We start from the raw sequence: 26,963 nt of genomic DNA on the forward strand, positions 1-26,963 counted from the left end.
CACAGTTCCTGGGCACCTCGGTGACAGTCACAGGCTGGGAGGTCACTCAGGAGAAGTGAGGGGATCCCTGAGATGCTGGAGAAGGGGCAATAACTCCCTTGCCAGATGACCTTGACCCATTGCTGGGAGATGTCCTTGACCCCTGTCTGTGTATGACCTTGAATGGCATTGGGAGCTGACCTTGAGCCACAGATGAAAGATGACTTTGACCCATCACTGGGAAGTGATCTTGACCCATGGCTGGTGTATGACCTAGATCGTCATGTAGATGACCTTGACTTTGACCATCATTTTGAGATGACCTTGACACAAAAAGTCTCCTCAGTCTTGTCCTCGTGGTCATTGATGTAGATGAGAATTTCCTCCTCTCCCGGGCTGGTGGCCGGCAGGAAGCACAATCCGATGGTGTAGGTCTCCCCTGCCCCCACCTGCAGATAGGCGGGAGTCAGCCCCTAACGGCACCCCAACACCCAGCAACACACACAGGTGGGAGAGTACCCTGACTCCAGGGAACAAGTGCAGAGGGTGCCCTAACTCCCAGAAACACACGCTGGTAAGGGAGCCCCTTGTCTCTTCCAGAAATAAAGGCAGGTGACTTGGCGAGAAGAGGAGTCCAAAGACCCAGGAAGTGCCTCTCTTGGGAATTAAGCCTCATGTGTGACGGGACACCCCCAGAACAGCCTCCTGCTGACGGGGCTCTTGCACTGACCGAGGGGGAGCATATGGACAGTCGGACACTGTCCTTCCTCCCATCCACAAACCCATGGGGAGTGGGAGGGGGCAGAGAGCAATAAGGGGGATGGGGATGGGCCCCCCCTTCTGCCTATACAGAATCAGAGCAGGAACATTGCCTCCTGACAGTTTCCTGGGTCCACTCTCCTCGGGGGTCCCACACCCTAGAACACCTGAACGCCCACACGTCATTGGTCCTGGGAGGGGCAGAACTTGGGGCCCCCACCCCACAGCCACCCCCTTCGCCCCCCCACCTGGAAAGCATCCTCCCGGAAGCGCAGGCGGTCAGGCCGGTCACTGAGCAGGTTATAGGCCCTTGGGCCGGGGTACGGGTTGGTGTAGGTGATGCGCTTCTGCACCCCCTGCCTGTCCCCCACGGCCAGCCGGATCTCAAAGGCCTGCAGGCAGGGAGGAGGGATGAGGGGGCCCTGCAGGGCTGGGGGGTCATGGGACGCACACGCCCCACCAACCCCAAGCCCAGCCAACCTTGGAGATGACCGGTGGGTGGCAGGACAGGCCCACGAGCCATGAGGCCACGAGCTGGTGCCAGTCAACGTCGACCACGTGCAGGAGCAGGAAGCGGCTGCCCGGCCGCCGGGGCCACACAGCCACGTGCAGGTCCAGCACCCCGAGAGGCGGCAGCACAAACACGCCCTGGGGGTCCGTCTCCCAGGAGAGAAGGGGCGAGGTCCTCAGCTCAGATAGGGGTGCCAGAACTCCCCAGCCATGGCCCAGCTCCAGGAGCCTGAGTCCAGGTTGGCTACATCCTGTGGGGGACCACGCCGAGGCAGCCCCCAGCACTGTGCCCACTCAGGGGTCCCCAGGGAATTGTAAGTCTCGGGCCAGACCAGCCTCATGGCCCGTCACACATCAGTCAGGGTGACACAACGTATCATGTCAGCCAGAGTGTCACACTGTATCCGTTGGAGTGTCCCAGTGTGTCAGTCAGGGGTCACACCATGTCAGACAGGGGGTCACACTGTGTGAGTCAGGGGGTCACATTATATCAGAGTGTCACAGCGTGTCAGTCAAGATGTCACATTGTTTCTCTCAGGGGGTCACAGCATCAGTCAGAATGTCGCAGGGTGTCAGTCACAGTGTCACATGTCAGTGAGGGTAGGATACTGCATCTGCCGAGGTGTCGAGGTGTGGCATGGTGTCAGGCTCTCACAGCACAGCACTCGGGAGCGTCACAGTATCGGTCTGATGCATTTCACGGCACATGAGGGCGTAACCACATGACACTTTGTCAGTCAGAACATCGTAGTGTGTCATGGCAAGTCAGAATGCCACCGTGTCACACCGTGCACCCTGATGTCACAGCTTGCCCCAGTGTGTCGGTCAGGATGTGTCAGTGTCACAGTACCACATGTCTACACATTACAGGCTACACCATCATGCGATGATGCCGCAGACTGTTACTTGTCAGAATGGCACCGTGTGTTTGCCTGGTGACAGTGAGGGGGTGAGTCATGGTTAGCAGTCCCCCTAGACCACAGCCCTCCACTCCAAGCTGCACTGGGGGGTCCCGTGGAAATGAGACACTGCCTCACACACAGGGGGAACCTGCGGCGGTCACGGGGTGTCATGGCAGCTCCAGTTTCAGCACCTCTCCCAGGGTGCTGAGCCCGGCCTGTGGGTCTGTGCCTGAAAGGCCAACAACTGTTGCACACGTACCGTCAGCTCCTGGGGGTTCGAGGTGAAGGCCCTCACGTTCCTGGCGGCCTGTGTCCCCCGCAGGACCAGGGACAGGCGGGTCCGCTGGCCGGTGACGCAGGAGACATCGACACGCTGCAGGGAGTGTACGTGGACTTCCCAGATCTGTGCAGGAGTGGCCAGCCAGGGGTCCCTGCATGGGCAGACGCAGGGGTTTGAGAACCCCGAAAGGATCCAAGGTGAGAGAGTGAAGGGAGACTGGGTGGGGACGCAGGGGATGAGAAAAGGGGGCAGAGGGGCCAGGAATGGGACTGGGGGGACAGAGGATGCGGACACCGTGCTCTCAGCCTGCCCAGTCACCCCCGTCCCCCATCCCGGCAGAAGTCTGAACTGTGGGGACCGTAGGTGGTATCCTGGGCCCAGCCACTGCCAGCCACAGGGTCAGAGTCAGCTGCTGCACTGCACCCAAAAAAAGACAATATGGCAGACAGACAAAGCCCCAGGGAGGATCTGTGGCCACGGGTGAGGCTAGAACACTCACTCACCATGACGTACAATGGCTGGGCCTGACCACTAGGTGAGGCGAGTTCAGGGGAGAGCCCAAGGGAACCCCAAATCCCAAACAGCACAAGGACACCCATACCCTACCCAAGACAGGGTCCACCCATGGTCCTTCCCCTCTTCTTCTGCTCTACCCAACCCATTTCTCTGAAAAGACACCTTGGGGTGTCCCTGGGGCCACTCTGAGCACGAGACCCCACAGCCCAGACCCTGCTCCCCACCAGCCGCCTGCTCACGTGTAAACAGCGACAAAGAAGTCTCTGGTCTCAGGGCTGGGGCCACTGGCCACCTTCAGAAACACATCCCGAGGCTCACCGGGACCCTGTCAGAAGCAGGTACATTGTGAGCCCCCCTGTTCCATCTGACCGTTCACCCCTGACCCCAACGGCAGAGAAACAAAATCCAGGCATGAGAAGGGCCCTTCCCGGGACGAGTTCGATTCCAGGAGTCACTATTCAGTCTTGACTCAGTTTCCAGCTTCATGTGAGCTGGGGAGTCGAGAATCACCCCCAGACCTGCCTCGCACCCCCAAGTCAGGTCACCCCACCTTCTGCAGTAGGCTTCTTGCCTTTTCCTTGTTCCTTTTGAGCCACATCTGGCAGGCTCAGGGCTCACTCCTAGCTCTAATCAGGGATCACTCACTCCTGGATTTGTGCTCAGGGTCACTCCTGGCTCTATGCTCAAGGATTACTCCTGGCTTTGTGCTCAAGAGTTCAGTCCTGACTGCTCAGGGCTCACTCCTGGCAGGCTCGGGGGACCACGTATGGTGCTGGGGACCGACCCCAGATCAGCCGTGTACCCGGTCAGCGCCCACCCCACCATGCTACTGGGCCCAGCCTCCTGCTTTTCTCCTCCAGAGCCAGACAAAAAGGACCAGCCCTGAGCGTACCAAAGAAACGTGAGGTGAGCGCAGGGGAGGGGCCCGGACTCACCACACTCTGCGTCTCACAGATGACGTTGGGGTCACTGCATCGGACGTGGACTGGGGGCTCCTCCCCCGGCATTCCCACAGGAGCCCCTGGCCGGGGCAAGCAGACACAACCTCCTTTCCCACAGGTCCCCGGGGAAAGCCACCTGGGAGCCTCGAGGGGGCTGGGCTGGACCCCCGAGATGCCCACATGGCAGCCAGAGCAGCCCCCAACCTCCCCGGTCCAAAGTGTGCCAGTCACACAAGGCACAAGCCCAGAACCACGTGCACTGGGCACCAGTCAGACCAGGGAACCCCGACATCCAGCAGTGCTGCCTTGGACAGGGACGCCCTGGCCCCGGGGCCCAAGTTGTGGTAGCCCCCACCCCCCAGCAGCAGACCACCACGGATGGGCACCTGCCTGGCAGCGTGTGCCAGGGTGGCAGGCGGATGGCCTTCTTCAGGAAGGTAAGCTCGGGCTGGTAGAAGCGGAACACCTGGTCCACGGCATGCGGCTGGGGGGCCACCGTCAGGTTCAGCACAGCCAGGGGTCTGCCAGCCGCGCGGAACACCACCTGCGGGCAAAAGGCACGAACGCTTCTAGAAGGTTCTGCCCGGCCAGGTGCTCCCCACCCCGGGCCCAAGGAACTGAGAGGGCCGAGTTCACACTGATAATACCTCCCGAAACCTCACACAACAGGGTGCCTGGGCACAATACACAGGGGTCTAGGGCACCCCAAGAGTGCCCTGGAAGTAAGAGTAAAGACAGACCATGGGGGCTGACGAGAGGTGAGAATTCTCATTAGCAAAAGGGAGGATTGGACACAATGCGCCCCCAGGAGGCACCGAATTCAGGGAAAACGAAGACCTATGCACCCCGACAACGAGAAGTCAAAAACAACTGGCAATTGGGGGGACCCACAGGAGTCTCTGGAGGTAAAGGGGAAACTGAGGCACCGAGGTGGCCAGTTTCCAGCTCCAGGCGAGCAGCAGTAATGTGTGATGGCAGAAGGGAGCACAGGGCTGGGGACCCCACCAGGGAGCAGCCACTGCTGGGGTGAGACCCCAGCAGCCCCATCTCGTGTCCCCTCGAGAAACCAAAACCTGTGTCCCTGCCGACCTGTTCTTCCCTGACTGAGCTGCCAAGGGGGTGATGGGGGAGTGGGGACAAGGCGGGGCTCCCCTCACCCAGGAAGAGCAGAGATCTGGGATCTGGCCAGTCTCAATAGTTAGGGAAGTATTTGTGGGGGAATCCTGCAGAGGCCGGAGGGGAGGGGAAGGAGAGAGCCAGTGCACCGTCTGCCCCACAAGCAGCATGAGACAAGCAGCGATGGGACAAGCAGAGGGAGGTGAGAGAATGTTGGGGGGGGGGGGCAGAAGGGGGTGACCTCAGGCATCTGGAGAGTGATGGGACAAGGGAATGCAGGAGGCAAGGGGCAGAGCCTGTACCAGTGTTTACAGGATTAAGAAGGAGAAAATAGACAAAGGACATACAGAGAGGAAGGCAGGGGCAGGGCCTTGGACAAACAGGTGGTTTCAGGGTGACAGGCACGTAACTACCCCCACAGAGCCCTAAACTGTCAGGTGGGCCTCAGGCAGGGGTGCGGCTGGCAACATGGGAGTGGAGATTGCCCACCCCCTATGCCACTCTAGGCACTGCCCCTCCAGGACCAAGTCCCCAGAAGCTCCAAGAGGGCCCAGGGTGTGACCTGACATGCATGCACGCGCAGGGACCCCCAGGATGCTGAGCCCACACTCACCTGGACTTGCCTAGACGTGTCACCGGATGTGGGGGATGGTACAGGGGACCCCACATCTGCATCCTTCTCGGTGCTGGGTATGCCTGGGCTCTGTGGGAAACGGGAAACAGGGCAGCCTGGAATAAAGGGCCCCCCGCCCGTGCCACCTGCAGGGCACCCACTGACCACTGCATCTGCAGGTACAGCCCAGAGCAAATGGGGCCATGCGGACGGCTGGACGTGGGGCTGCATCATCTTCTAGAGCCCTTACCCTCACCCCATCCTGTCTTCCCCCACCCATCCTCTGCCCACACACTCATGTACCTCACCTCACCCTGCCTGGCACCTTAGCCCTACATCCGGCTCAAAGGATCGAACCCCAAACCGAGGCAGACAAGTTGGGAGCAGGGGTGAGGTCACTGGTCTCCAAGCAGAGCTGGTGGGGTCCTGGACACACACCTGCGAGTGGGCCCGGCCCAGCGAGAAGCTCTGGTACTTGAAGGGGACATGGGCTGTCTCCCGGGGGCGAAGGTAGAGCTGTGGGGCTCGGCCGTTCGTCGGGGGGGAACATGTTCTCCTCCAGTGGTGTGTGCAGCCCAGCCGCGGCCTTCAGATGGCGCCACTCCCGGCTGTCCACGACCACGCTGGGGACACACAGGATGGGACGATGGGCCCGGGCCTCTCCCCCCTCCCTGACCATCCGTCCGTCTGCTTCCCGTTCTCTCCCATCTTCGGAGCTCAATCCCAGGGACCCCAAGCAGCCGCACCTGAGCTCTGGGGTCATCAATCTCGATGGTCACCGTTGTGCGGCGCGTGGTGCGGGTTCCGGAGCGCAAACTCGAAGAACTCGGCGGTGCCCCATCGTGGCGTGGAGTGTGTGGCGGGCGGGTCACAGCCCGGCTGAGGGCATCGGCGATGCTCTGGGCCTTGGTGCGCTCGCGGTAGGCCGCCACCACCTGCAGGTCGCGGGCGTGCTGGGCCAGAGCGCGCTGCCGGGCCTGCGGCGGGGATGGTCACCATGGTGCCATCTCTGCTGTCTGTCCCTACTCCATGACCCCTGTAGTCCAAGGCCCTCCATCTCCCTCTGTCTCTGTCTCCACTGTCTCTCCGTCTCCCTCTGTCGCCCTCTGTCCCTGCTCTTTTGTCTTCCTCTACCCCTGTCTTTCTGTCTCCCTGTCTCTGCCTCCACTGTCTCTCTGTTTCCCTATGTCCCAGTCGGTTGGTTGGTTGGTTGGTTGGTTGGTTGGTTGGTTTTTGGGTCACACCCGGCAGCAACCAGGGGTTACTCCTGACTCTGTCCTCAAAAATTGCCCCTGGCAGGCTGGGGGACCATATGGATGCCAGGAATCAAATTGGGTCCATCCCAGGTCGCCCATCCCTCTGTCTTTCTGTCTCCCTCTATCCCTCTGTCTCTGTGTCCCTCTGTCCATCTCTCTCAGTCTTTCTGTCTCTCTGTCCCTCCTTCTCCCTGTCTGTCTCCACTGTCTCTGTCTCCCTCTGTCTCTCCATCTCCCTCTGTCTCTGTCTCCCTCTGTCTCTACATCTCCCTGTCTCTCTATCTCCCTGTCTCTGTCTCTCTGTCCCTCTGTCTTTCTGTCTCCCTCTGTCCCTCCTTCTCCCTATCTCTGTCTCCACTGTCTCTCCATCTCCCTGTCTCTGATTCCACTGTCTCTTTGCCCCCCTCTATTCCTCCTTCTCCACTCTCCCCATCACCCACTGTCCTGGCTCCACCCTGCCCAGTACCCAGGCCCCACCCCCTAGTCTGGGATGTGGAGGGGAGGTACACTCGAGCTGTGAGGCACAGGGAACAGGGGTGGGAGCAGCGTCCAGGCCAGAGGGGGAAATGTCTCAAACCAAGGGCAGCTCCCTGCCAGATCCCCAGGGGTACAGGAGCCAGCTTGAGGGCCTCCCTGAGAGGGCACATGGCCCTGTCTGTCCTCGAGCTGGGCAGAAAACAGAGACTGGCACATGACCCCCCCTAACGGCCCAAGACTCCAGGGGAGTCCACCATCCCCCCAGGACCGCGCCGAGGGCCTGAGCCCATGTGACCCACCAGCCCGAGGGGCCCTGGATCCTAGGCTTCAGAGGGGAACCCAAGTCCTGGTGGGGGGACTCTCACCAGCATGCTGGTCCCCCGGGCGCCAGCCTGCCCGGCCTCTCGCAGCCGCACCGCCCGCATCCGGTCCAGCTTGCGCCGGCGAAGGGCTTCAGCCTCAGCTGCCCGTGGCCCAGCGCGCTCCTGCGGCCGGGGAGTGACCAGCAGGGCAGCCAGGTCAGAGGCCACGTCTGCCAGCCTCTGGGCCCGGACCACATTTTTCAGGGCTGCAGTTTGGGGGAGCGGGGTCAGGCATGAGGTCAAGCGCACCCGACTCACAGCACCTCCAGGCCCCAACACCCACAGGCCAGTGCGCCCTTGACCCCTGTAACCAGCTTCTGCGTGATGGGGCTCCCACCCAGTGCTCCCAGCACCCCTAGTTGCCCTGACCACTCTCTGCCTCAGTTTCTCCCAGTGGCTGGAACAGACTCCAGACTCCTGTCACACGTCCCACCTCAGGAAAATCCAAGGGCCCATGAAGGTTGTCACTTTGTGGTTTGCTCACATGCGTCGCACAATGCACTGTTTGTTTCAAACATGTGTTCACATGCGTAATCTGTGTGCATGTTCATGTGTGCACCTGTGTGAAAATTGTGCCTTGCGTGCATATATGTTCCAGATGCTATTTGTGTGCGCCCACAGACATGTTCATGTGTGCATGATCATGCATTGTGCTCGTGCTGTGTAGCCAACATAATATCCATCATACACGCCCACACATGCCTGCCCTCCCTCGGCCCCAGCACCCACTCACATCTGGAGCCCCCAGCCAAGAGGAGGCCGCTGCCCGAGAAGCTGGCAGCCGCATCGCTGGAGATGACACGGGTCTGGGGCGATGGCCCGGCACTGTCGGCCCTGGCGCTTCGCTCACACAGGCGGCCTATGGGAGAGACAGACAGGAAGAGCCAGTGGCTTGGGGCTCAGAACCCACTTCCTGGCTCTACAAACCTGGGGGTGGTGTGGCTTGTGGGCCACACTCGGACATCGGGTGGGCCCAAGCCCTAGGGTGAAGCTGCTGCTTTCCCTGAGGGACCCATTAAGGGTGGACAGAGGCTCAAAGGCTTCCACTGGCCCCCAGGAGCATCTGCTTGTCACTGAGCCTTGGGCCCACACTGGAGCCTGCTGTCTTTGTGCCCAGCCCGTCCAACCACTTGCCCCTGGTGGACACGGGGCTCTGTCGGGTCACACCCCCAGGGCCCTGGGCATCTGGCCAGCATATCTATGCCAGGTTTGAGCTAGGCATATGCCCCCCCAAACATCGCAGAGTGAGGCAGTTCTGACATGAACCCTCTGGAAGCAGAACCTCCTGCAGATGCCAAGATGGCCAAGGAACGAGACTGGGGTCAGACCAAGAGAAGCACAAGCCAGCGCCACCAAGCAGCTAGGGGCATGGCAGCTTGGGGTCAAGGGCAGGCTCGAGGCTGAACCACTGGACCCTCCAAGTCCAGTTGTGTGTGCCGCCCTCACACACTCACTTCTCCCAGGGTGCACACTCTGGCTGGCAGGGACGAGGTGGCTGTAACACTCACCCACATTGGCCATGGTCAGGTGCAGTCGGCCCCTCAACTCCGTGTGGACACCGAGGGGCTTGATGCCCCCACGGCCAATCAAGTCACCACTCAGCACCGTGGTGTCTTGCATGTACTCGGTAGCCAGGACGTCCAGCTCCAGTGAGACCTGCACGGCCGGGCGGCCCTGGCGGGGCAGGTGCTGCCAAGAGAGGAGGGGAACCCAGATGTTGAGATGGGGGAAGGGAATGGAAAGGAGGGGAGGGGAGACAAGAGGAGGGAAGATGAGAGGGGGGATAGTAGAAGAGGGGATGGGGAGGGGAGAAGATGGATGGGAGAGGAGGGGAGGGATGGAAAAAGAAGGGAGAGGAGGGGAGAGGAGGGGAGATGAGAGGAAGGGAGATGAGAAGGGGAGAAGAGGGGAGGAAGGGAAAGGAGAGGGGAAAGAAGAGAAGAGAGGAGAGAGGGGAAAGGAGGGGAGGAGGGGAAAGGAGGGGAAGGGAGAAGATGGGGGAGGGGAGAAGAGGGGAAGGGAGAAGAGGGGAGGAGAGGAGGGAAGAGGATGGAGAGGAGGCAAGAGGAAGGGTGGAGAGGGGAAAAATGGGAGGGAAAGAGATGAGAGGGAAAGAGAAGGGAAGGGAGGGAAAGGAGGGGAGGGGAAATAAGAGGAGGGGAAGGGAAGGGAGAGCCACTGCAGGGCTTAGAAAGGCCATAGCCCAGGGTGAGGAGAGGCAGCGGCTGGAAAAACAAAACACCCCCAAACCCAGGTGCTTCTGCTCCTGGATACCGGGCCCGCCCTGGGGTCTTGGCCCCAACTGTCTAGCTCCCGTGCTGAGACCACAAAGAGGGGAGCATTATTACCCCAAAGCCTGAGTCTGTACCAGGTGCCCAAGGGTGTCAACTGCAGGGCACAGAGGCGCCTGTCGGCTGGTACCCTCCCCAAAAGAACAGGCGGACTGGGCTTCGGGGTCCAGGGGGACGAATGTTGAGAGGCTGGGAAAAGGACCCCAGTTGCCCTCAGCCTGGAAGCTGCGTGAGCAGAGCTAAGATGGCACGAAAGTTGCCCCGGGGAGAGCCCAGGGTGGGTTCCTGGGCAGGCAGAGCCCAGCAGGCAGTGCCAGGGGCCAGTGCATGGGCACAGCCACGAGTGCTACCTTCATGGGTGCCGCGGTGGATCCCACAAGGAGCAGAGAGTCCCCGTCCCACACGTCGATCTGCAGGCTGTGCGTGGCCAGGTAGTGGGCGAAGCGGCCCAGCTCCCCAGGTCGCAGGAAGCCATGGTCCACCCTGTACTGCAGCTGGAAGCCCGGAGCCCCTGTTGGATAGGCACGAGTGAGCCGGGCCTGGCATAGAGGGAGCCCCCCAGCTCAAGCTAGCCCCCCAAAAACCTTCAGGACCCAGGCACCACCTAGGAGAAGCCCAGAGCCTATCTCCCTCAACTCAGAGTAGCAACAGCAGCAGCAGGATTCCAAGGGGAGGGCCGGAGCGATAGCACAGTGGTAGGGCATTTGCCTTGCCTTTAGCCAACCCAGGACAGACCCCAGTTAAATTTCCGGCATCCACCAGAGAGATAACATGGAGGTAAGGCGTTTGCCTTTCATGCAGAAAGTCATTGGTTCGAATCCCGGCATCCCATATGGTCCCCGGAGCCTGCCAGGAGCGATTTCTGAGCGTGGAGCCAGGAGTAACCCCTGAGCGCTGCCGGGTGTGACCCAAAAAAAAAAAAATTTTTTTTTCCGGCATCCCATATGGTCCCTGAGCCTGCCAGAAGCAATTCCTGAGCACAGAGCCAGAAGTAGTCAATGAGTGCTGCTGAGTGTGACCCAAAAAGACAAAACAAATGGGGGCCGGAGCGACAGCACAGCTGTAGGGTGAATGCCTTGCACACAGCCGACCCAGGACTCAACACTAGGTTACTCCTATGGGATGCCGGGAATCAAACCTGGTTTGGTCATGTGTAAGGCAATCATGCTCCCTGCTGTGCTATTGTTCTAGCCCTATCAACAGCGCCTACCCACTACATGAGAAGACGGAACTCCAGGGACCCAGCCCTGAGGACACTTGGAACCAGGGTGGGGCAGAAAGGAGGGACAGGGTCAGGTAACGGATGGCACCCTGGCTGCCTGCCAATGTCAGTGAGGAACAGGGTCTCCTCCGGAAACACCCAGGGCAGTTGATGGCAGTCCAGCGGGGGGGGGGGGGGGAGGCCAAAACTAAAGGACATTTAAGTTCAACCAGGGGGAGCAAAGCAGAGACCGTGAAGCAAAGCCAGTGGTGCCTGTGGAGGCCTGCCGGAGCCTGGGGCCAGGGATGCCGCTGCTGACCCTGCGGAGGGGTGGGGCCATCCAGAGGTGAGAAACATGCTGCTCTTCTAGCCAAAAATACAAGGGACTCTGCACTTTTGGGAAAAGATTCCAAGTTTTCAGGCTGAAGCAATAGACTGCTCATCGTAAAGATGAAGGAAGGATGGACAGACAGATGGGCGTCTGAGATTTGCATCCAAGTAAACGGGTTAGTGGAAGGGCTGGAGGGGGCTATATGAGGGGGTCATGGGGCTCCCAGGACTGGGGCTGATCCCCAACACTGAACCCCAAGACCAGGAGTATCAGGTTTCTCCTTATACAAGGGAAGCCCAGCCCAGGACAGAGCAACAGGACAGTGGAAAGGCACCAGCGTACACGCGGCAGCTCTGGGGTCCATCCTGGAACTACACAGGGTCCCCCGAGCCTCCCTGAGCACAGAAATAGGAATCAAGCCCTGAGCACAGGTGTATAGCCCCCAAACCAAAACACAACGCGCATGTTCAGCACACAGCCACTACACGGAGTCATGGCCCAGCGTCTTGTCCGTAGCCTGCAGGACACGTACCTGGGTGGCAGGAGGGGTCTTTGGCAACTGGGACCAGGATGTGGGACACAGAGCCCGAGCTCCCATCCCCGGACCCTTCGAGCTCCACCAGCTGCAGCCGTGGGGTGGTGGCCGGGGGGAAGCGGTAGAACTGGAAAGTGAGGTAGATGGTCGAGGGCCACGGAGTCCCCTGGGGCGTCTGGGGCACCCTGGATCCAACAAGAGTCTGAGTGAACCGGTGGCTGGGGGAGAAGCTCAGATGCACTGAATGCAGGGGCCAGGGATGGCGGGCAGTGTGGCCCGGCATATGGTGTCACGCAGAGGGGCAGGGTCTGGAGCAGGGACACAGGGCAGGGAAGGGACTGGAGGGGAGCCCGAGCGCGCCCTCACCGGCTGAAGGCCAGGAAGCACAGGAGGATGTCGTTGCCCTGGAGTGGATCCGCCTCCTCCTTTCGGGGGCTGAAGCTCACGGGGCCCACGGGATCCACGTCCTCAGCCGGCAGCTGCTCGGCATCCAGGATTGGGGAGCAGCCTGAGGCCTGGAGCCGGAGCAAGGCTGCCCGAGAGGGCTTCCGCCCCAGGCTGTGGGTTCAGAGGGGTCAGAGATTTCAGGGGGTTCAGAGGGTTTGGGGGTTCAGAAGGTTCAGGAGAGTCAGAGTGTTCAGGGGGGGGTCAGAGGATTCAGAAGATCCAGAGGGCTCAGAGGGTTGGTTGGATTCAGAGGGCACCATAGAGACCAGATGCCAGGCACACCCACAGGGTCCACCCAATCCCCCAAAACACACAAGATCCCCTGCTCACCCGCGGCTCGGGGTCCCTGCAGCAATGGGGGCGTGCAGCAGCGGGACGAAGGGTGGCGTCACCCCAGGGAGCAGCTGGGCGGGGCTGAGCTCGGCCTCCAGGTGCGACACGGCCCCGGCCCATGGCAGCTCCTGCAGCCAAACCGTCAGGTGGAGCCTGGGAGTGTGGGGACCCCAAGCCCCTCTGTGGGGGCAGCCTGGGGGTACCTTGCCATGGGAGCAAAAGGCAAGGCAGGGGCAGAGACAGAAAGGGCCCAGCCTGGCTCTGTCTGAACTGGCATTGTCCAGGGCAGCCACTTGAGGGTCCTCGAACCCTCGGCATTGATGGATGGCCCCAGGGTTTTCTAGCATCAGAGCAGCAGGGAGATCAGGGTACCTGGGAACAGCTCCCCCAAGGTGGCCAGTGTAGGGGACCCTAGAGCAACTGTTAAAACAATGTCCCCCAACAGGACTCTGTTCCCAGTCCCCCCAAAGAGAAGGTGATGTCTTGCCCCCTTGCCTGGCTGGGGCACAGACATGCCCTTCAAGCCTGCTTCCTACTTCAGCCCAAGGAATCCCCAAACCACCACGGTCACCCCCAACTCCCATGCGAGGGGCCCAGGATAGTGGAAGGTGTGACTGACCTGCGGGGCCGGGGCGGTCTCAGAGCTGGGGCGGGGGGACCCATCGCAGTGCTGCTGAGCTGGGGACGCAGCCAGTTGGGAGAGGGACAGCTAAGGAAGAAAGTGGGGGTGAGCATGGCCTGGGGGTCCACCGTTTCTGCCCTCTACTGCTGGTGCTGAGGCACTACCCTGAGTGCCCAGGAATCTCGGGGTTCATGGAAGTGGAAGGGCCCATGTGCAGGAAGGAAGGGGATCCTCTGCCCCAAGCCTGGGACTCTCCCGCCCCATTCCCCTGTGAAGCACTGAGGACCCCAGCACTTCTGGACCACAGATGAAGAGCTGGGCAGCAGAAGGACTGTTCCTGAAGACTGGGACTGACAGGAGGGACCTGCGGGGCGTGGTGAGGTTCCTGGCAGTATCGGGGTACAGAGCACCTCTTCACACTGTCCAGCCCCTGCCTTCCTGCCTCTGCTTTGGGGTCCCTCACAATTAGGGGTCCTGAGGCTGCCGTGCCAGCCCAGGGCACCAGCCACACATCTCAGGGCTGTGCAGCCTCTTCCGGTGGCTTCCACACCACGCTTGGCATGGGGAACCCCATCCACACCAGCCTAGTGCTGAGTCAGCTTCGTGTCTGGTCACAGCTGACTTGGAACTTACCCCAGGCCCCATCGGGGAGTCGTAGGGGGCGGCAAGCCTCTGGGGTGGAGGCGTGGACGGGCCTGTTGGGGAGAAATGGGTCACAGGAGCGTTTCTGCAGGTCCCAGACCCCACCCCTGCCAGCACAGGCCCAAGCAATACTCTGGGATCTGTGCAGGGAAAGAGAGGACAGAGGATCCAGGGAAGAGGAGGACCCCAGTGTCAACGCGACTGACCTAGGAAAGGTATGGACCCCAGTATAGATGTGTGGGAACTCGAAACAACCCTCCCCCCTGACTTCCTCTCCCCTCCAGCTTAATCCCCCTGAGAGGGTCTCCAGCACCCCTGTGGCCTCTCCTGCCAGCACAGAGAAAGATCTGGGGGACCCACAGGGTGGGCCAGGCCTGAACCCCACAACCCTGATGGGCAGAAACTGGACACACCAACCCTGACTATGGGACTACATCCCAATATTGATCTATACCCAACACTTGTCTACACCTACAGTGGGTCCATACTCCAGCACTGGTCAACCAACACTTGTTCTATACCTGAACACTGGCCTCACCCCGACTCTGACCTGCACCCCAAAATTAGCTGCAGCCCCAGAAGGCCCTTACTGGCCACTCATCTCCCATCCCCTTCCCAGCCCACAGCCACTCACTCCAGATGTGCCTCTCGCCATCCCAGACATCCCAGGAACCGCTCATAAGTCAGGGATCTGGGGAGCCCTGAAAAAGGGGCTCAGGTGTCAGCCAGGCCATCCCTCCAGCATGACAGGTAGAAGGAACAGGGACTCAGCCCTCCACTCACCTGCAGCACCTGTGGGCCATGCTCCCCACCCCCACCCCCACCCCAGGCACTTACTGGATGGCTTCTTGGTAACCCGCTGCTCCGGCTCTGGCTCTGGCCGAGGGCTCGTGGGCATGTTAGGGCGTGTTTCGGGGTCCATCGAGGCCCGGAACCGGATGGTGCCTGACTCTACCTGCTGCACCTGCATGGGAGACGGCAATATGGTGTCAGCCTCCCTTGTCCCACGGGGGTCCTCCCCACTGTGTCATGGCTCTGCCCTGTCCAGAGTCACTGTTTGTTTGTTTTTTGTTTTGGGGCCACACCCGGCATCGCTCAAGGGTTACTCCTGGCCTTGCACTCAGAAGTCACTCCTAGCAGGCTTGGGGGACCTTATGGGATATGCTGGGGATCGAACCCAGATCAGTCCCGGGTCGGCCATGTGCAAAGCAAACACCTTACTGCTGTGCTATCACTCCAGCCCCTCAGGGTCACTTTTGAATGACACCTGAGAGCCACAGACACAATGGAAGAGGTGGAGACCAAGTGACAGGTGCAGAGGTCCGAGTTATTGACTCCAGAACACAGGGGTGTGAGCACCCGAGGATGTGGCTCTAGAGACACCAACTGTCCTGCCCCCAGAGGCACAGGCAGCCCACAGTGACAGAGTGGCCAGGGACAGGTGGCCAGAGGCTCTAGAGACCCGCCAGGATGACAGTGTCCCCACTCACTGACACATAGCATGTGCCCACTCTTACTGCTCTCCAAAATGGTAGCACCCAGAGGTGCGGGGGGACCAGAGGTCACTCCCAATGGGGTGAGAAGGCAAACATGGGTCCCTGTGCATGCTGGGCATGTGCTCCAGGCCCCCCACACCACTCAGCAGCCGCCACAGTCACGACCCAGGTTCTGTGACAGTCTCCTGCGGGCCCCCCTGGTGGCACCTGTGAGTCGTACTCAGAAAACCCTCCTGGAGCCACCAGCATTTACCTCCTCAGAGCTCCTGCTGGCCGAGGGCACCTTGAATGCGAGGCAGCGAGAAGGGTTGGGCCGGGTGCCACCTTGGAGAGGCACGGTCACTGTCCTGCAGTCGGGCCCCGGCGGCGGGCTCCAGGCGGCCCAGCGGACCATGTGCATAATGGACAGTGAGGGAGCAGCACCCTGAGGAGACAGACAGGGTGAACACCCATCGGGACGCACATCCCAGCATGCACAAGGGGACAAGGGGAGATGCGGGTACAATACCAGCGTGCACGGGGGAGATATGGACATACATCCCAGCATGTACAGGGATCTGGTGTAGGGAGGTACGGGTACTCATCCCAGCATGCACAGGGGCCAGATCAGAGGAGAAGCAGGTACATGTCCCAGCATGCTCAAGGGGAGATATGGGTGCATATCCCAGCATGCACTGGTGTCGGCAGCCCTGATGAGGGTGAGATGCAGGTGCACCCCACCCGACGCAGCACCCACTCTGCAGCTATCCCTGCTGTCATGTCCCTAGTCACCACAGGAGGGAGCTAGTTCCACAAAGGTGGTTTTCGGATGTGGCTATGGTGCCACGGTCATTTACCAGGAGGGGCAACCGGGCTGACTGAGCTGGGGCCCACCCACAGGAGACTCGGGTCTCCCCACTGGGATGAGAGGTCCAGCAGCCAGTTCTCTTCAAAGGTTCCATGAGGAGGGGCAGGAGAAGGGTCATGGTCAGTTGCAGGCCAGGTGTCACCCCTGGCACCTCCGGGTGCAGCCCTGGGGGCTCCCAAGCCTCGCAGGGCTGGCCTGGGTGTCGCTGGGGCCACCAGATGTGAGTAAAGCCACACCCTGGGCCCCTGTGCTGGCCTGACTCCCCCCAGGGGGTTGGACTGCCTCCTCCAGTGGCTGATTCACTGTGGTTTGCAGTGGGGATGGTTTGCTCCCACGGGGGCCTCCTGCTGGCCTGTCGCCTCTGATCATCCAGCTCCCTGTGGCCTCTCTGTGATTGTCCGACGTCTAGTGGACCCCTGGCAGGTTCCCCTGCTTGTTGGCAGGAATTCCAGCCTCGTCTGACAGGAGGGCGCTGCGGGTCGGTTGGCCAGCTCCCCTGGGAGCTGTGCGGTCACCAGCTAGTCGGAGCAGCAGTGCCCCTGATGGTGGCCGTGGAGCTGACACCAGGGACCTGCTGTCCCACTGAAGTGTCAGAGCAGCAATGAGCCACCAGCCCCTCACATTGTCCATCTGTCTGTCTGACTGTCTGTCTGTTCATGCCCCCAGAGCAGAATTTTCTAGCCCTACTGGAGCACCACATTGATGGAAAACAGCAGAAGTCACATGAGGGGCGAATTGGATCAGAGCGCCTCGCCCAAAGCCAGGGTTTGCACCAGCAGTGGTGAAACTGGATTGTTGATACAGACACCGGGGAGTCTGGATATGTGGTACAGACTTCTGAGAAGCCGTCTGGGGATGTGAGATCTGACCCGACTCCTGGGTCTCAAAAGCTTCAGACTCAAGTCTTTCCAGGCCAGTTCACAGGGTCTGATGATTCGAGGCCTGGCCACTGGCCGGTCCCATGTCCCGTTGCCCTGCCTGCTGCCACTGGATGGCACAGTGCCCTTCTCGCCTCCACTGACTGTGACTGCCACTCGCCAGTTTTCACTCTGTTGATCTTCTGCACTGCTGGGGTTTCTGCTGGGCAGTGCTGATTGTGGGAGCTCAGGGAGGACCCGCTTCGGAGTTAGAGAAGCCCCCACCATGTCCCAGCTGTGTCTCTAGGCCTCCATCCACCACTGCTCTGGGCTGTGCAGTGCTCCTCCTGCAGTGCTCCTCCTACAGTACCCCTTCTAGCTATGCTCCTTCTCTTGGTAGTGCTCTTGCTCCTGGGAATGCTCCTCAGTTATGCTCTTTTTTTCTTTTTTTTTTTTTTTTTTTTTTTTTGGTTTTTGGGCCACACCCGTTTGACGCTCAGGGGTTACTCCTGGCTATGCGCTCAGAAATTGCCCCTGGCTTGGGGGGACCATATGGGACGCCGGGGGATCGAACCTCGGTCCTTCCTTGGCTAGCGCTTGCAAGGCAGACACCTTACCTCTAGCGCCACCTTCCCAGCCCCCTCAGTTATGCTCTTGACTGCTCTTTGCTTTCTGGTCTTCCTATGGTGCTCCTCCCCCAAATATGCTACTCTTAACTGTGCTCCTCCTAGAGTGCTCCTCCCAGTTACCTCAATGGCCTCTGCTCAAGCCCACTCTTATATCTGATGTGCCCTTGCTCCAGCCCATGATCTGGGGCAGTAAAATGTAAGGGACTGATGGGACAAGAATTGGGGCAGCAGGTAGTCCTCCTGAATACATGGACAGCTCTTGGGAGTCCTCCCTGATATGTGGACAGTGCTCGGGAAACACCCACACACCCTAGTGCTCCAAGAGAGTGTCTCAGGGTTCAGCTTCTGAGGCAAACGTTGGACTGTAAACTTCAGGAAACTTCCCAGCGAGTGCCCGCCCCAGCTCAGAATGACGCGTCCCTGTCATTCATCCTGAGACACTTTCTGAAGTGTGGACTCTGGCTCTGGGCAAAGGACATCAAAGTTCCCACCAGCAGTGCTGGCCTCAGGCAGGCCCTGAACCCTGACACCTCCGTGCAGTTCTGAGCTGTAGGAAGAACCCCCTGGGCACCCCGAGAAAGATCCAAGGTTGTGCACCTCCATATGTGCAAGGCCTTGGCCAGGGGTTGAACCTCTTTCCTCATCACCAACACAACCGCTCAGGTGGGACCTGACGTTGTTTGAGGGTCCCCTGCCAGGCCACCATGTGCTGCTAACCAGCCTCTCCGTGAGTCGAAGCTCTACTCCTGACTCACCAGCCATGCTGAGACATGTCCCCCAGCCTCCCTCCGCGGCGCCCCGAGTCCCTCTGAAACAGGTCACCACGGGGCGAGTGACCACAGGCTGCATGTGCATGCCCCAGGGTTCCCTCGCAGCTGGCGTGGCGCCAGTCAGTGTGCCCCACGGGGAGCAATTCCCCCCTCCCTCCAACAACTCACAATAAGCCCCGAGCATCAGGGGATACCAGGTTCAGTAACAGTATTTCCCCGGGACCCCTGAGCTCACCTGCTGCAGTGTCTACACGGCAACAGGAGCAGGTGTCAGTCACCGCTCCCAGGGCCCACGCAGGGCCATCACTAAGGATGTCACCCACCCAGGGCCCAAGGCTCAGCCTCTCTGGCACAGCAGTCTGGGCTGAGGGAGCTGCCAGGAACTTACGTGGCCATCAGCCGCTGCAGGGCTGCTCAGCACATACTCCAGCTGGAAGACGATGGTGAAGGTGGGGTGCGGGGCCACCTCGGGCAGTCGCAGGCGGCTCCTCGACACCAGAGCCTGGTTGCCAGGGCTGGGGTGGACAAGGCCAGGCCACGTTAGGCCGGTGCCCAGGCCACACACCCTCCACCCCAGGCACATGTGCGAAAGGGTGCAGACACATGCGTGTGCCCCTCCCAGGTAGTCCCAGCTCTGCCCTCTCAGTGTCATGCCCACCATATGCTCCAAAGCTCCAGCACTGGCACAGAAGGAGCATGGCCAGGATTCAGGGAAGTCAGGGACCTGACCTGGGGAGGTGAGGGTGGGACTTGGAGGTAAGGGGCGGGGCAATCAGAAGAGGGTGGGGCTTAGTTGTGGGTGTGGCCTCTAAGGGGTGGGGTTTGTGGTGTGGCAGGTGGAAAGGGGCGTGGCCCAATGAGGCAAGAGGCTGGGCTTAGGTAGAAGGGGCGGGGCAAACGGAAAGGGTGTGGCTTGGTATTGGGCGTGGCTTTGTGAGGGTGGAACCTATGTGGGTGTGGCGGTGAGGAGAGGGGCGTGGCTCACCAAGGCAAGAGATCGGGATTGGGTATAAGGAGCAGAGTGAATGGGAAAGGGGCGGGGCATCTGGGGAGGGTGGGACTTGTAAGGGGCGGGGCATGTGATGGAGGGGCGTGGTTCAGAGGCAAGAGGTTGGGCTTGGGGTGTAAGGGGTGGGGCAAGTGGGAAGGGGGCAGGCCTTGTGTGTGATGAGCGGGGTGGGTGAGGGGCAGAGCTCAGAGAGGCGAGGAGTGGGGCTTGGGACAAGGGGCAGGTTTCATGGAAGGGAGGTGGGGCTCGGAGGGGAGAGGAGGGACCTGTGAATAAGGGGCAGGTCTAGGATCCGGGTGGGGCTCAAGGAGAGGGGCGTGGCTAGAAGAGGTAAGGGCAGGGCCATATGCCCCTTCTGCATGGGCAGGAACTGAGCAGAGCCCCGTCCTCCTGTCCTCCCTGTCCAGCCCATGGCACATGGGGAGGGTGGCACAGGGTTCTCCAGAGACCCCCGAGATATATTATCTATATAATAGATATATTATATATATATATTACATATATCTATTATATAGATAGATATATTATCTATCTTAGATAGATAGGTAATATCAAGACAGACAAAGGGGCTTCCTCACATCCCAGGGCTGAGTCCCACCCACCAAGGCATCAAACAGGGGAAGAAACCGGGGTGAGCGGTGGGGGGCGCACTACCTGGCCTTGGCAGTGGCTTCCAACCTCCTCCTGCAGCTGGCAGAGCGCGTCAGGGCCACCTCACGCTCTGGCACCAGAACCAGCACCTGGGGCCTGTGCACGAAGCCCAGCCCGCTGTGGACACCCACGTGCAGCCGCCGCTCCAGGACCTGCAGAGTGCCACCGGCCGACGCGGTGCCCCCCTACGAAGACACGTGTGGGGACCATGCGGGATGGGACCCCCAGTTTCTGGTTTATAAGGAACCGACCCCCTAGCCTGTGTAGTTGAGTGAGATTCTCCAGAATCTCCCTCCATGCCCGGATCCCCGGATCCTGCTCCTCCTGAAACAGAGAGACCCCTCCCCAGTGGAGGGCAGTGACAGGGCCCCTCATTTCCCAGTGCCTCTGCCCCCAAGGCTAGCCCACTGGGGCAATGGGACAAGAGGGAGAGGATGTCTCTAGGCAGAGGGAAGGCAGTTAATATGGGTCTGCCTGCTCAGAATGCAGGTCTCAGAGTTCCTGGAGGGGACGAGTAAGACAGGCCCACCCATGGGCAGCCAAGTGTCCTCAGCACAGGACCGTGCCCCCATCTCGCATCCCTTCACCCCTCAGTCCCAGGAACAATGCTCAACAGAACCCATGAATCCGGGGTATGAAACAAATTTAAAGGGAGCCAGAGGGACAGCACATCGGCAGGGAGGGTGTTTGCCTTGCATGCGACCGAGCCAGGACAGACCCAGGTTTCATTCCCGGCACCCCATATGGTCCCTGAGCCTGCCAGGGGCCATGACAGGGTCCTGAGAAAGTTCCGCAGCCCAAAGGTTCTCGCCTGCCAAGATACCACCTGAGTGTCTGGCCAGAGACTCCACAAAGGGAAAGACCTTTCCCAGGAGGGCTGAGATCGAAGTGGCTACTGCACAGGATGGCAGCCCCATCCCCACCCTGCCATAGCCAGCACTGGGGAGCTGAAGGACCCGAGCGAGGGAGGGGCTGCCTGGGTGTGTGGGTACCTCATGGAGGTGGTCGCTGGTCAGCAGCTCCAGCAGCTCCTCCTCAAACTTCTCCAAAGAAGGGTACAGGGTGAAGGACACGTCATCTAGGTACCAGGTGACCGTCTTCTGAAGGCGAGGCTTCCGGAGGGCGTCCCCTGGAGCAACAGAGACCACTACTACCCTGGGCAGGGGGAGGGACACCTCCCTCCCCCAACCAACTGGGGCATCAGGGCTGTAGCACAGAAGGAAACACGGAATTTCCTTTTTTTTTTTTTTTTGGTTTTTGAGCCACACCTGGTGACGCTCAGGGGTTACTCCTGGCTAAGTGCTCAGAAGTCGCTCCTGGCTTGGGAGACCATATGGGACGCCAGGGGATCGAACCAGGTCCGTCCTAGGCTAGCGCTGGCAAGGCAGACACCTTACCTCTAGTGCCACCGTGCGAGCCCCCTTTTTTTTCCTTTTGGTTTTTTAGGCCACACCCGGCAGCACTCAGGGGTTACTCCTGGCTCTGCACTCAGAAATTGCCCCTGGAAAGCTCGGGAGACCATATGGGATGCCAGGATTCGAACCACTGTTCATCCCAGATCCGCTGCATGCAAGGCAAACACCCTACCACTGTACTATCTCTCTGGCCCCAAAACACAGAAGTTCTGGGGATTAAACCCTCAGCTACCCAGCCTGGACCAAGCCACCAAAGTGGATGGATGGATTGGAAATTTCCAGAAGGAACAGGTCGGCAGCCACTGAGCCTCGGGGCTGTGACAGGACCATGGGAAAATTCTGCAGCCCCAAAGGCTCTGTGCCCTGTAGTATATGAAAAAGTTTCCATAAGATTATTCTTGGAATTGTTGTCTATAAAAGTATTTCCTTAGGATTGTTCTGTGACTATTGCCCCACCTAGCCCTTCCAGGTGGGGGCGCTGTGGAGTTGGCAATAAATAGCTTGATGGACAGGGGAGAGGGGTCCTTTTGCGAAAGCTGCCGGCTGCAAGAGGATTCTCTCGCTCTCTTTGCCCAATCTTTTACACCCTATCCTTCTTGTCTGTGTGGATTATTATTTGCTGAGGATAAATATTACCAAGGTCTCCCCCCGAAAGGAGGCAAGGGGATGGAAAGTAATTTCTCATTCTGGGAATTGTTCTTGGATTCACAAATACCCAACAAAGGATTTAACAGCGAAGATAATTTACAGTGCCCTACAAGATGCTGGGAAAGTCTAGTGCACTCGTGTGTTCATGTATGTTCATGCGTGTGAGTGGATGCCAGTTCCACCTTGAAATGCTCATGCATTGGCCAGAATCCCATGTGCACACACAGGCACGCAGCCCACTGAGCTGCGTGCAAGGGTCGAGCCTTACCCAGGTTTCTGGGGCCGGGGAGCAGGCCGGGGACAGGCTGGTGACCCGACAGCAGCAGGTTTTCGGGAACAAGTGGGAAGGCGGATTCGAGCGGCGGGTGTGGCTGCAGGCTGTAGCGCAGAGAGCAGCCCTCCACGGAGTGCAGGTGCTTGTTATCTGCAAGCAAAAGCAAGGGGAGCTGCACCTGTACCCTCGGTCCCCGTGGCAAAGCCCCTCTGGGTGGACAAACAGGGAGAAAGGCTCCCATGCCCTGCACAGGGCTGGCCCTGGTCCCCCTTGAGGGTGTGTGCTGGAACAATCCACCGAGGGACCCTTGCCATCTTGCACACACAAAGTCCCTGTGAGGGTGGATGCAGCCCTCCCGTCTGGAGGGTCTCACCACTGCACCCCTGACGCAGGGTAGCCAGGCTGGGGGAACTCACGTTCGATGGGATCCAGCAGGAGTGGGTGCAGCAGAGCTCTGGGGGTGCCGTGGTACAACTTCAGCCTGCCGAGACAAGGGGTGCTGTCTGCTGGGCCTGAGGCACAGTGCCCACACACCCACCTATGCCCACAGAGACTGCCCAGAGCTGCCCTGTGATGCTGGCATCCCCAAATGGGAGCTTTTCCTCAAGTTTCCACACTGGGGGCTCTGGAGATCCTGCATCTAGGGGCCGGGGCAAGTGTCCAAGAGACTCCTCCAATCCTCAGCGTTAGATCCCCCAATAGGGGTCCAGAGTCCAGCCCTCCTGGTGGTGAGCAGCAGGATAGGGCCACAGCCACTGTCTCCACCCCTGATTCTGCTGCTCCCACACCCCGTCCTGCATTGGTTGTCTGTGCTCAAGGGGTTAAGTCAGCAAAGGAAATCAAGTCAGAGCAGAGATCAGGTCAGAGCAGGAGAGATCGAATGGGTGGGGGATTCAGTCAGTGCAGGGGATCAAGTTGGGGGGGAATCAAGTCGGAGAAAGGAATCGAGTCTGCAGATCAAGTCAGAGTACAAGGGACTGAGTTGGTGAGGAGATCAAGTCAGTGGAGGAGATCGAGTCAGAGCAGAGGGGATCAAGTCAGAACAAATCGAGCCAGAGCAGAGGGATGAAATTGATGGAGATGGAGTCCGGGCAGGAGCTCGTCAGTGGGGGATCGAGCCAGAGTGGAGAACAGAGCCAACTCTTCACCCTGGCCTGGGGGGCCTGTGTCACCCTCCCCCGCCAGTCAGCCAGGCTAGAGCCAGCTCAGAGGTGGCACCATGCCCCCCCCCCCCCCCGAGCCCAGTCATGAATGCTCAGCCTTACCGTTTGTCCTGCGAGGCGGCTGAGCTCGGAGACTCAGGTTTGCCACTGAAGAGCCGAAGAAGCCCAAAGCCACATGCCAGAGCCTGGGGGCTGCCGTCCCGCTTCCGGGACTCGGTGACTGCTTCCACCACGGCCACGATGTGGGGGTGGTCCAAGGACGTGTGGAAATACAGGGGCTGTGGAGGCAGAGAGGGATACCCAGCTCAGACAGACTGGGAGGCAGCTGTGGACCAATTCCTGATCATCGATTCCTGGAGCCTGGACTGATTCCTGATCCTAGATCCCCCAGCCTATTTCTTGATCCTGATCCTGGATCCAGGGTCCCTATCCCAGATTCCCAGAGCCTCTGCAAAGACTCTGCACACTGGCCCCCTGCTCAGGCCAGGCCAGACCATGTGCCCTGCAGGAGGGCCGCGCAGTCAGGACCAGGTCACCAGCATCTCTAGGAGAGTTTTCGGAAGTTTCTTTGGATGGTGTCCATGTTCACCAGCCACGGCACATGGACTTCCCAGGCCCTCATCACTGAGGGGCGTTTCTAGGGTCAGGGGAGGAGGCAGAACACGTCACCTCGTCCCCTTGAGGGTGGCTGCGAGTCTGTAACCAGAGCACCTGATCCGTGGAGCCCCAAGGAAGCAGCAAGAGTACGAGCTTGACCACACACACACACACACACACACACACACACACACACACATATGCCACCGAGAAGGGCAAAGCGCTGGAGTGCAGCATGTGGACCAGACAGGCAAGTGGGGTTCAGGCCCGTCTCAGAAGGAATCAGGCTCAGTGGGGCTCGGACCTCCTAAGCTGCTTCTCCTAGATGCTCAGGGAATAGGGCTGTGTGACTGACCGAACTGGCCAACTCTGAGGACCTGAGAGCAGGTGACTCTCCCCAGGCAGGGGAAGACGGGAGATCAGAGGCCATGTACACTCCAGCAATGGGGGACCCATAAAAACCTTCTCTCATCCTTTCTCAGCCGCATGTAAGGTGAGGGCACCGCAGCCTCTGAGGAGCAGTTGGTCCCCTAGCAGGGTGCCGGCCATGCCCAGGGGATCTCCTCAGCAAGCCACTATGACCAATGAGGCCATACCAACATAGGCAGTAAATATGAGGGAGAGGCTGACACCCCATCTCAAGCCCCTCTAAACACAGTAAATATTCCTTGTCCCCAATTATGGGGGGTCTCAGCAGAGCCCAGGATGCCAATCACCAGCCCCCCACTTCTGACTGCAGATGCTCATCAGCACCCTCACTTTGAGGACCTGGACTCCAGCAGGGTTGAGGCACGTCTCCAGGTCACCTATGCTCGGCCCAGCTCAGTCCCCAGGTCTGGGCACCAGGACCTGGGAGGGACGGAGGCCAACTGGCAGGACAGCCCGTCCCTGGGCAAAGCTGGTCTCCGCTGCATTAGCAGCAGTCTGGTGCCAGACCCAGTGCCCTGCCACGGCTCCAGGGAGGTGGGATGCAGACCTCTCTGGAAACGAGGGGCTGTGGTCCCCACTCACCCCTCCAGCAGCTAGTCTCAGCAGTGTGTGGGCTCTCTCAGGAAACTGAACTTCAGTTTCCCTAAACTGGACCTGAACTGGCTTCTGGAATTAAAGTCCTCATGCAGGCCCTACATGCAGGAGTCTGACCCCCCACACACATGGGGGCTGTCAGTGGACAAGTGAGGCCAGAAGCAGCCTCAGGTAACCCCAACTTGAGATCCAAGCCCCCCTCTCTGCCACATTCAGCCTGAAATGAGGAGCCAGAATCAAAGGTTCCCCCTTCACACTCTCCTGAATCCCTCAAGAGACCAGGTCCCTCAGGAACTCGGGGCTCAAAGAAGCCTCCAGAGAAAGGGTGCGGGTGCTCAGGTCTCATTTCTGGCAGTGCTGGGGGACCAAGTGGGGTGATGAGGATCAAACCCATATCTCAGCCAAATGCTGAGCTAGGGCTGGAGAGAGCTGGGAAGCAGTGGGGGGGGGGGTGTCTTTTCTTTTCCTTCTTGTCTTTGGTGGGGAGGGAGGGACGTGGGTTCACAGGTCTCCTAGAACTGTCCCCAAGCACCACCCCCTGCACGCACCTCATTGAAGACCACCCTGGGTGGAGACCCTGCAAGGAACTGGACAGGCCTCGATGGTGTCCTCCACGTCTTCCCGAAGAAGTGCCGGTACGTGATGTCGAAGAGCGTCACACGCAGGTGGCAGCGGGACTCGGAAGGTGACTCCAGCACGCCCTGGGGACAGGGGCATAGCGGCCCGTGATGAGCACGGATGGGCAGACAGATGGACATGTCTTCAGATGCCCTCGTACCTGTTCTCAGACCCCCTCACACATGTTCAGACCCTTACACCACTGCTGAGCCCCTTCTCCCCACACCCCCTTCCAGAATTCAGCTGCACTTTTTGCCCTTTGCTGAATGCCCCAACAGATGTCCTGGGGTTCTGGGTTCGCCCTATCAGGTGGGTCCCTGTGCCAGAAATCCAGACAGCGGGTCCCACAGAAGGGGCATCGCAGGCCCTCGGTGCACCCCCTGCCCTGCCGCACCCACTGAGCGCTGAGCCGGCTCCTCTCTGAGCTGCCTGCCAGGCACTGCCAGCCCTGCCAAGGCCGGAGGACACTTGGGTAAACAAGCAGCAATCGATGGCTCTGCAGCTCACCTGAGTGACGGGGGCACCATCGAGTGACTTGAGGATGCACTGGAAGGCCCTGGATTCTTTGGGGGGCTGGCGCAGCCTCTGGGGGTGGGGGGGCACCACCACACTCTGCTCCAACGCCTGCTGCCACTCACCCATTCTGCTGCTGCGGGCAAAGATGTGCTCAGAGGGGTCGGTGTCCCCACCAGCACTGCCACACACTGCAACCAACCAGGCCTGGCCCAACACCCCACCCTCCTGCAGCCTCACCCACCTCCTGGCACCAGCCAGAGCTCAGGGATCTGGGGGCAGCCAGCGGGGCCAGGAGCTGACCAGCTCAGTGACCAACTCAGCCAACAAGCTGTGAACT

At 59.9% G+C, this 26,963-nt stretch overlaps 1 protein-coding gene across 1 annotated transcript; it reads right to left on the reverse strand.

The window, feature by feature from the left end:
* Positions 1–243: 243 nt before the first annotated feature.
* On the reverse strand, positions 244–26,756 carry NPHP4 (nephrocystin 4). Its single transcript, XM_049775408.1, is given in 33 exon segments — positions 244–428; positions 987–1,130; positions 1,219–1,398; positions 2,410–2,581; positions 3,186–3,271; positions 3,882–3,967; positions 4,278–4,431; positions 5,617–5,706; positions 6,055–6,159; positions 6,161–6,239; positions 6,358–6,398; positions 6,400–6,453; positions 6,455–6,481; positions 6,483–6,593; positions 7,715–7,917; positions 8,445–8,570; positions 9,220–9,400; positions 10,353–10,513; positions 12,067–12,254; positions 12,436–12,627; positions 12,847–12,977; positions 13,469–13,558; positions 14,105–14,166; positions 14,951–15,077; positions 15,863–16,033; positions 19,101–19,227; positions 20,376–20,557; positions 21,365–21,501; positions 22,704–22,859; positions 23,126–23,190; positions 23,975–24,150; positions 26,041–26,193; positions 26,618–26,756. Coding segments are annotated over 33 exon segments (4,233 nt in total). The 5' UTR covers positions 26,753–26,756; the 3' UTR covers positions 244–287.
* Between the last annotated feature and the right edge of the window lie 207 nt (positions 26,757–26,963).

Source organism: Suncus etruscus, chromosome 6 (assembly GCF_024139225.1).
Source record: "Suncus etruscus isolate mSunEtr1 chromosome 6, mSunEtr1.pri.cur, whole genome shotgun sequence".
NCBI classification, from domain to species: Eukaryota; Metazoa; Chordata; class Mammalia; order Eulipotyphla; family Soricidae; genus Suncus; species Suncus etruscus.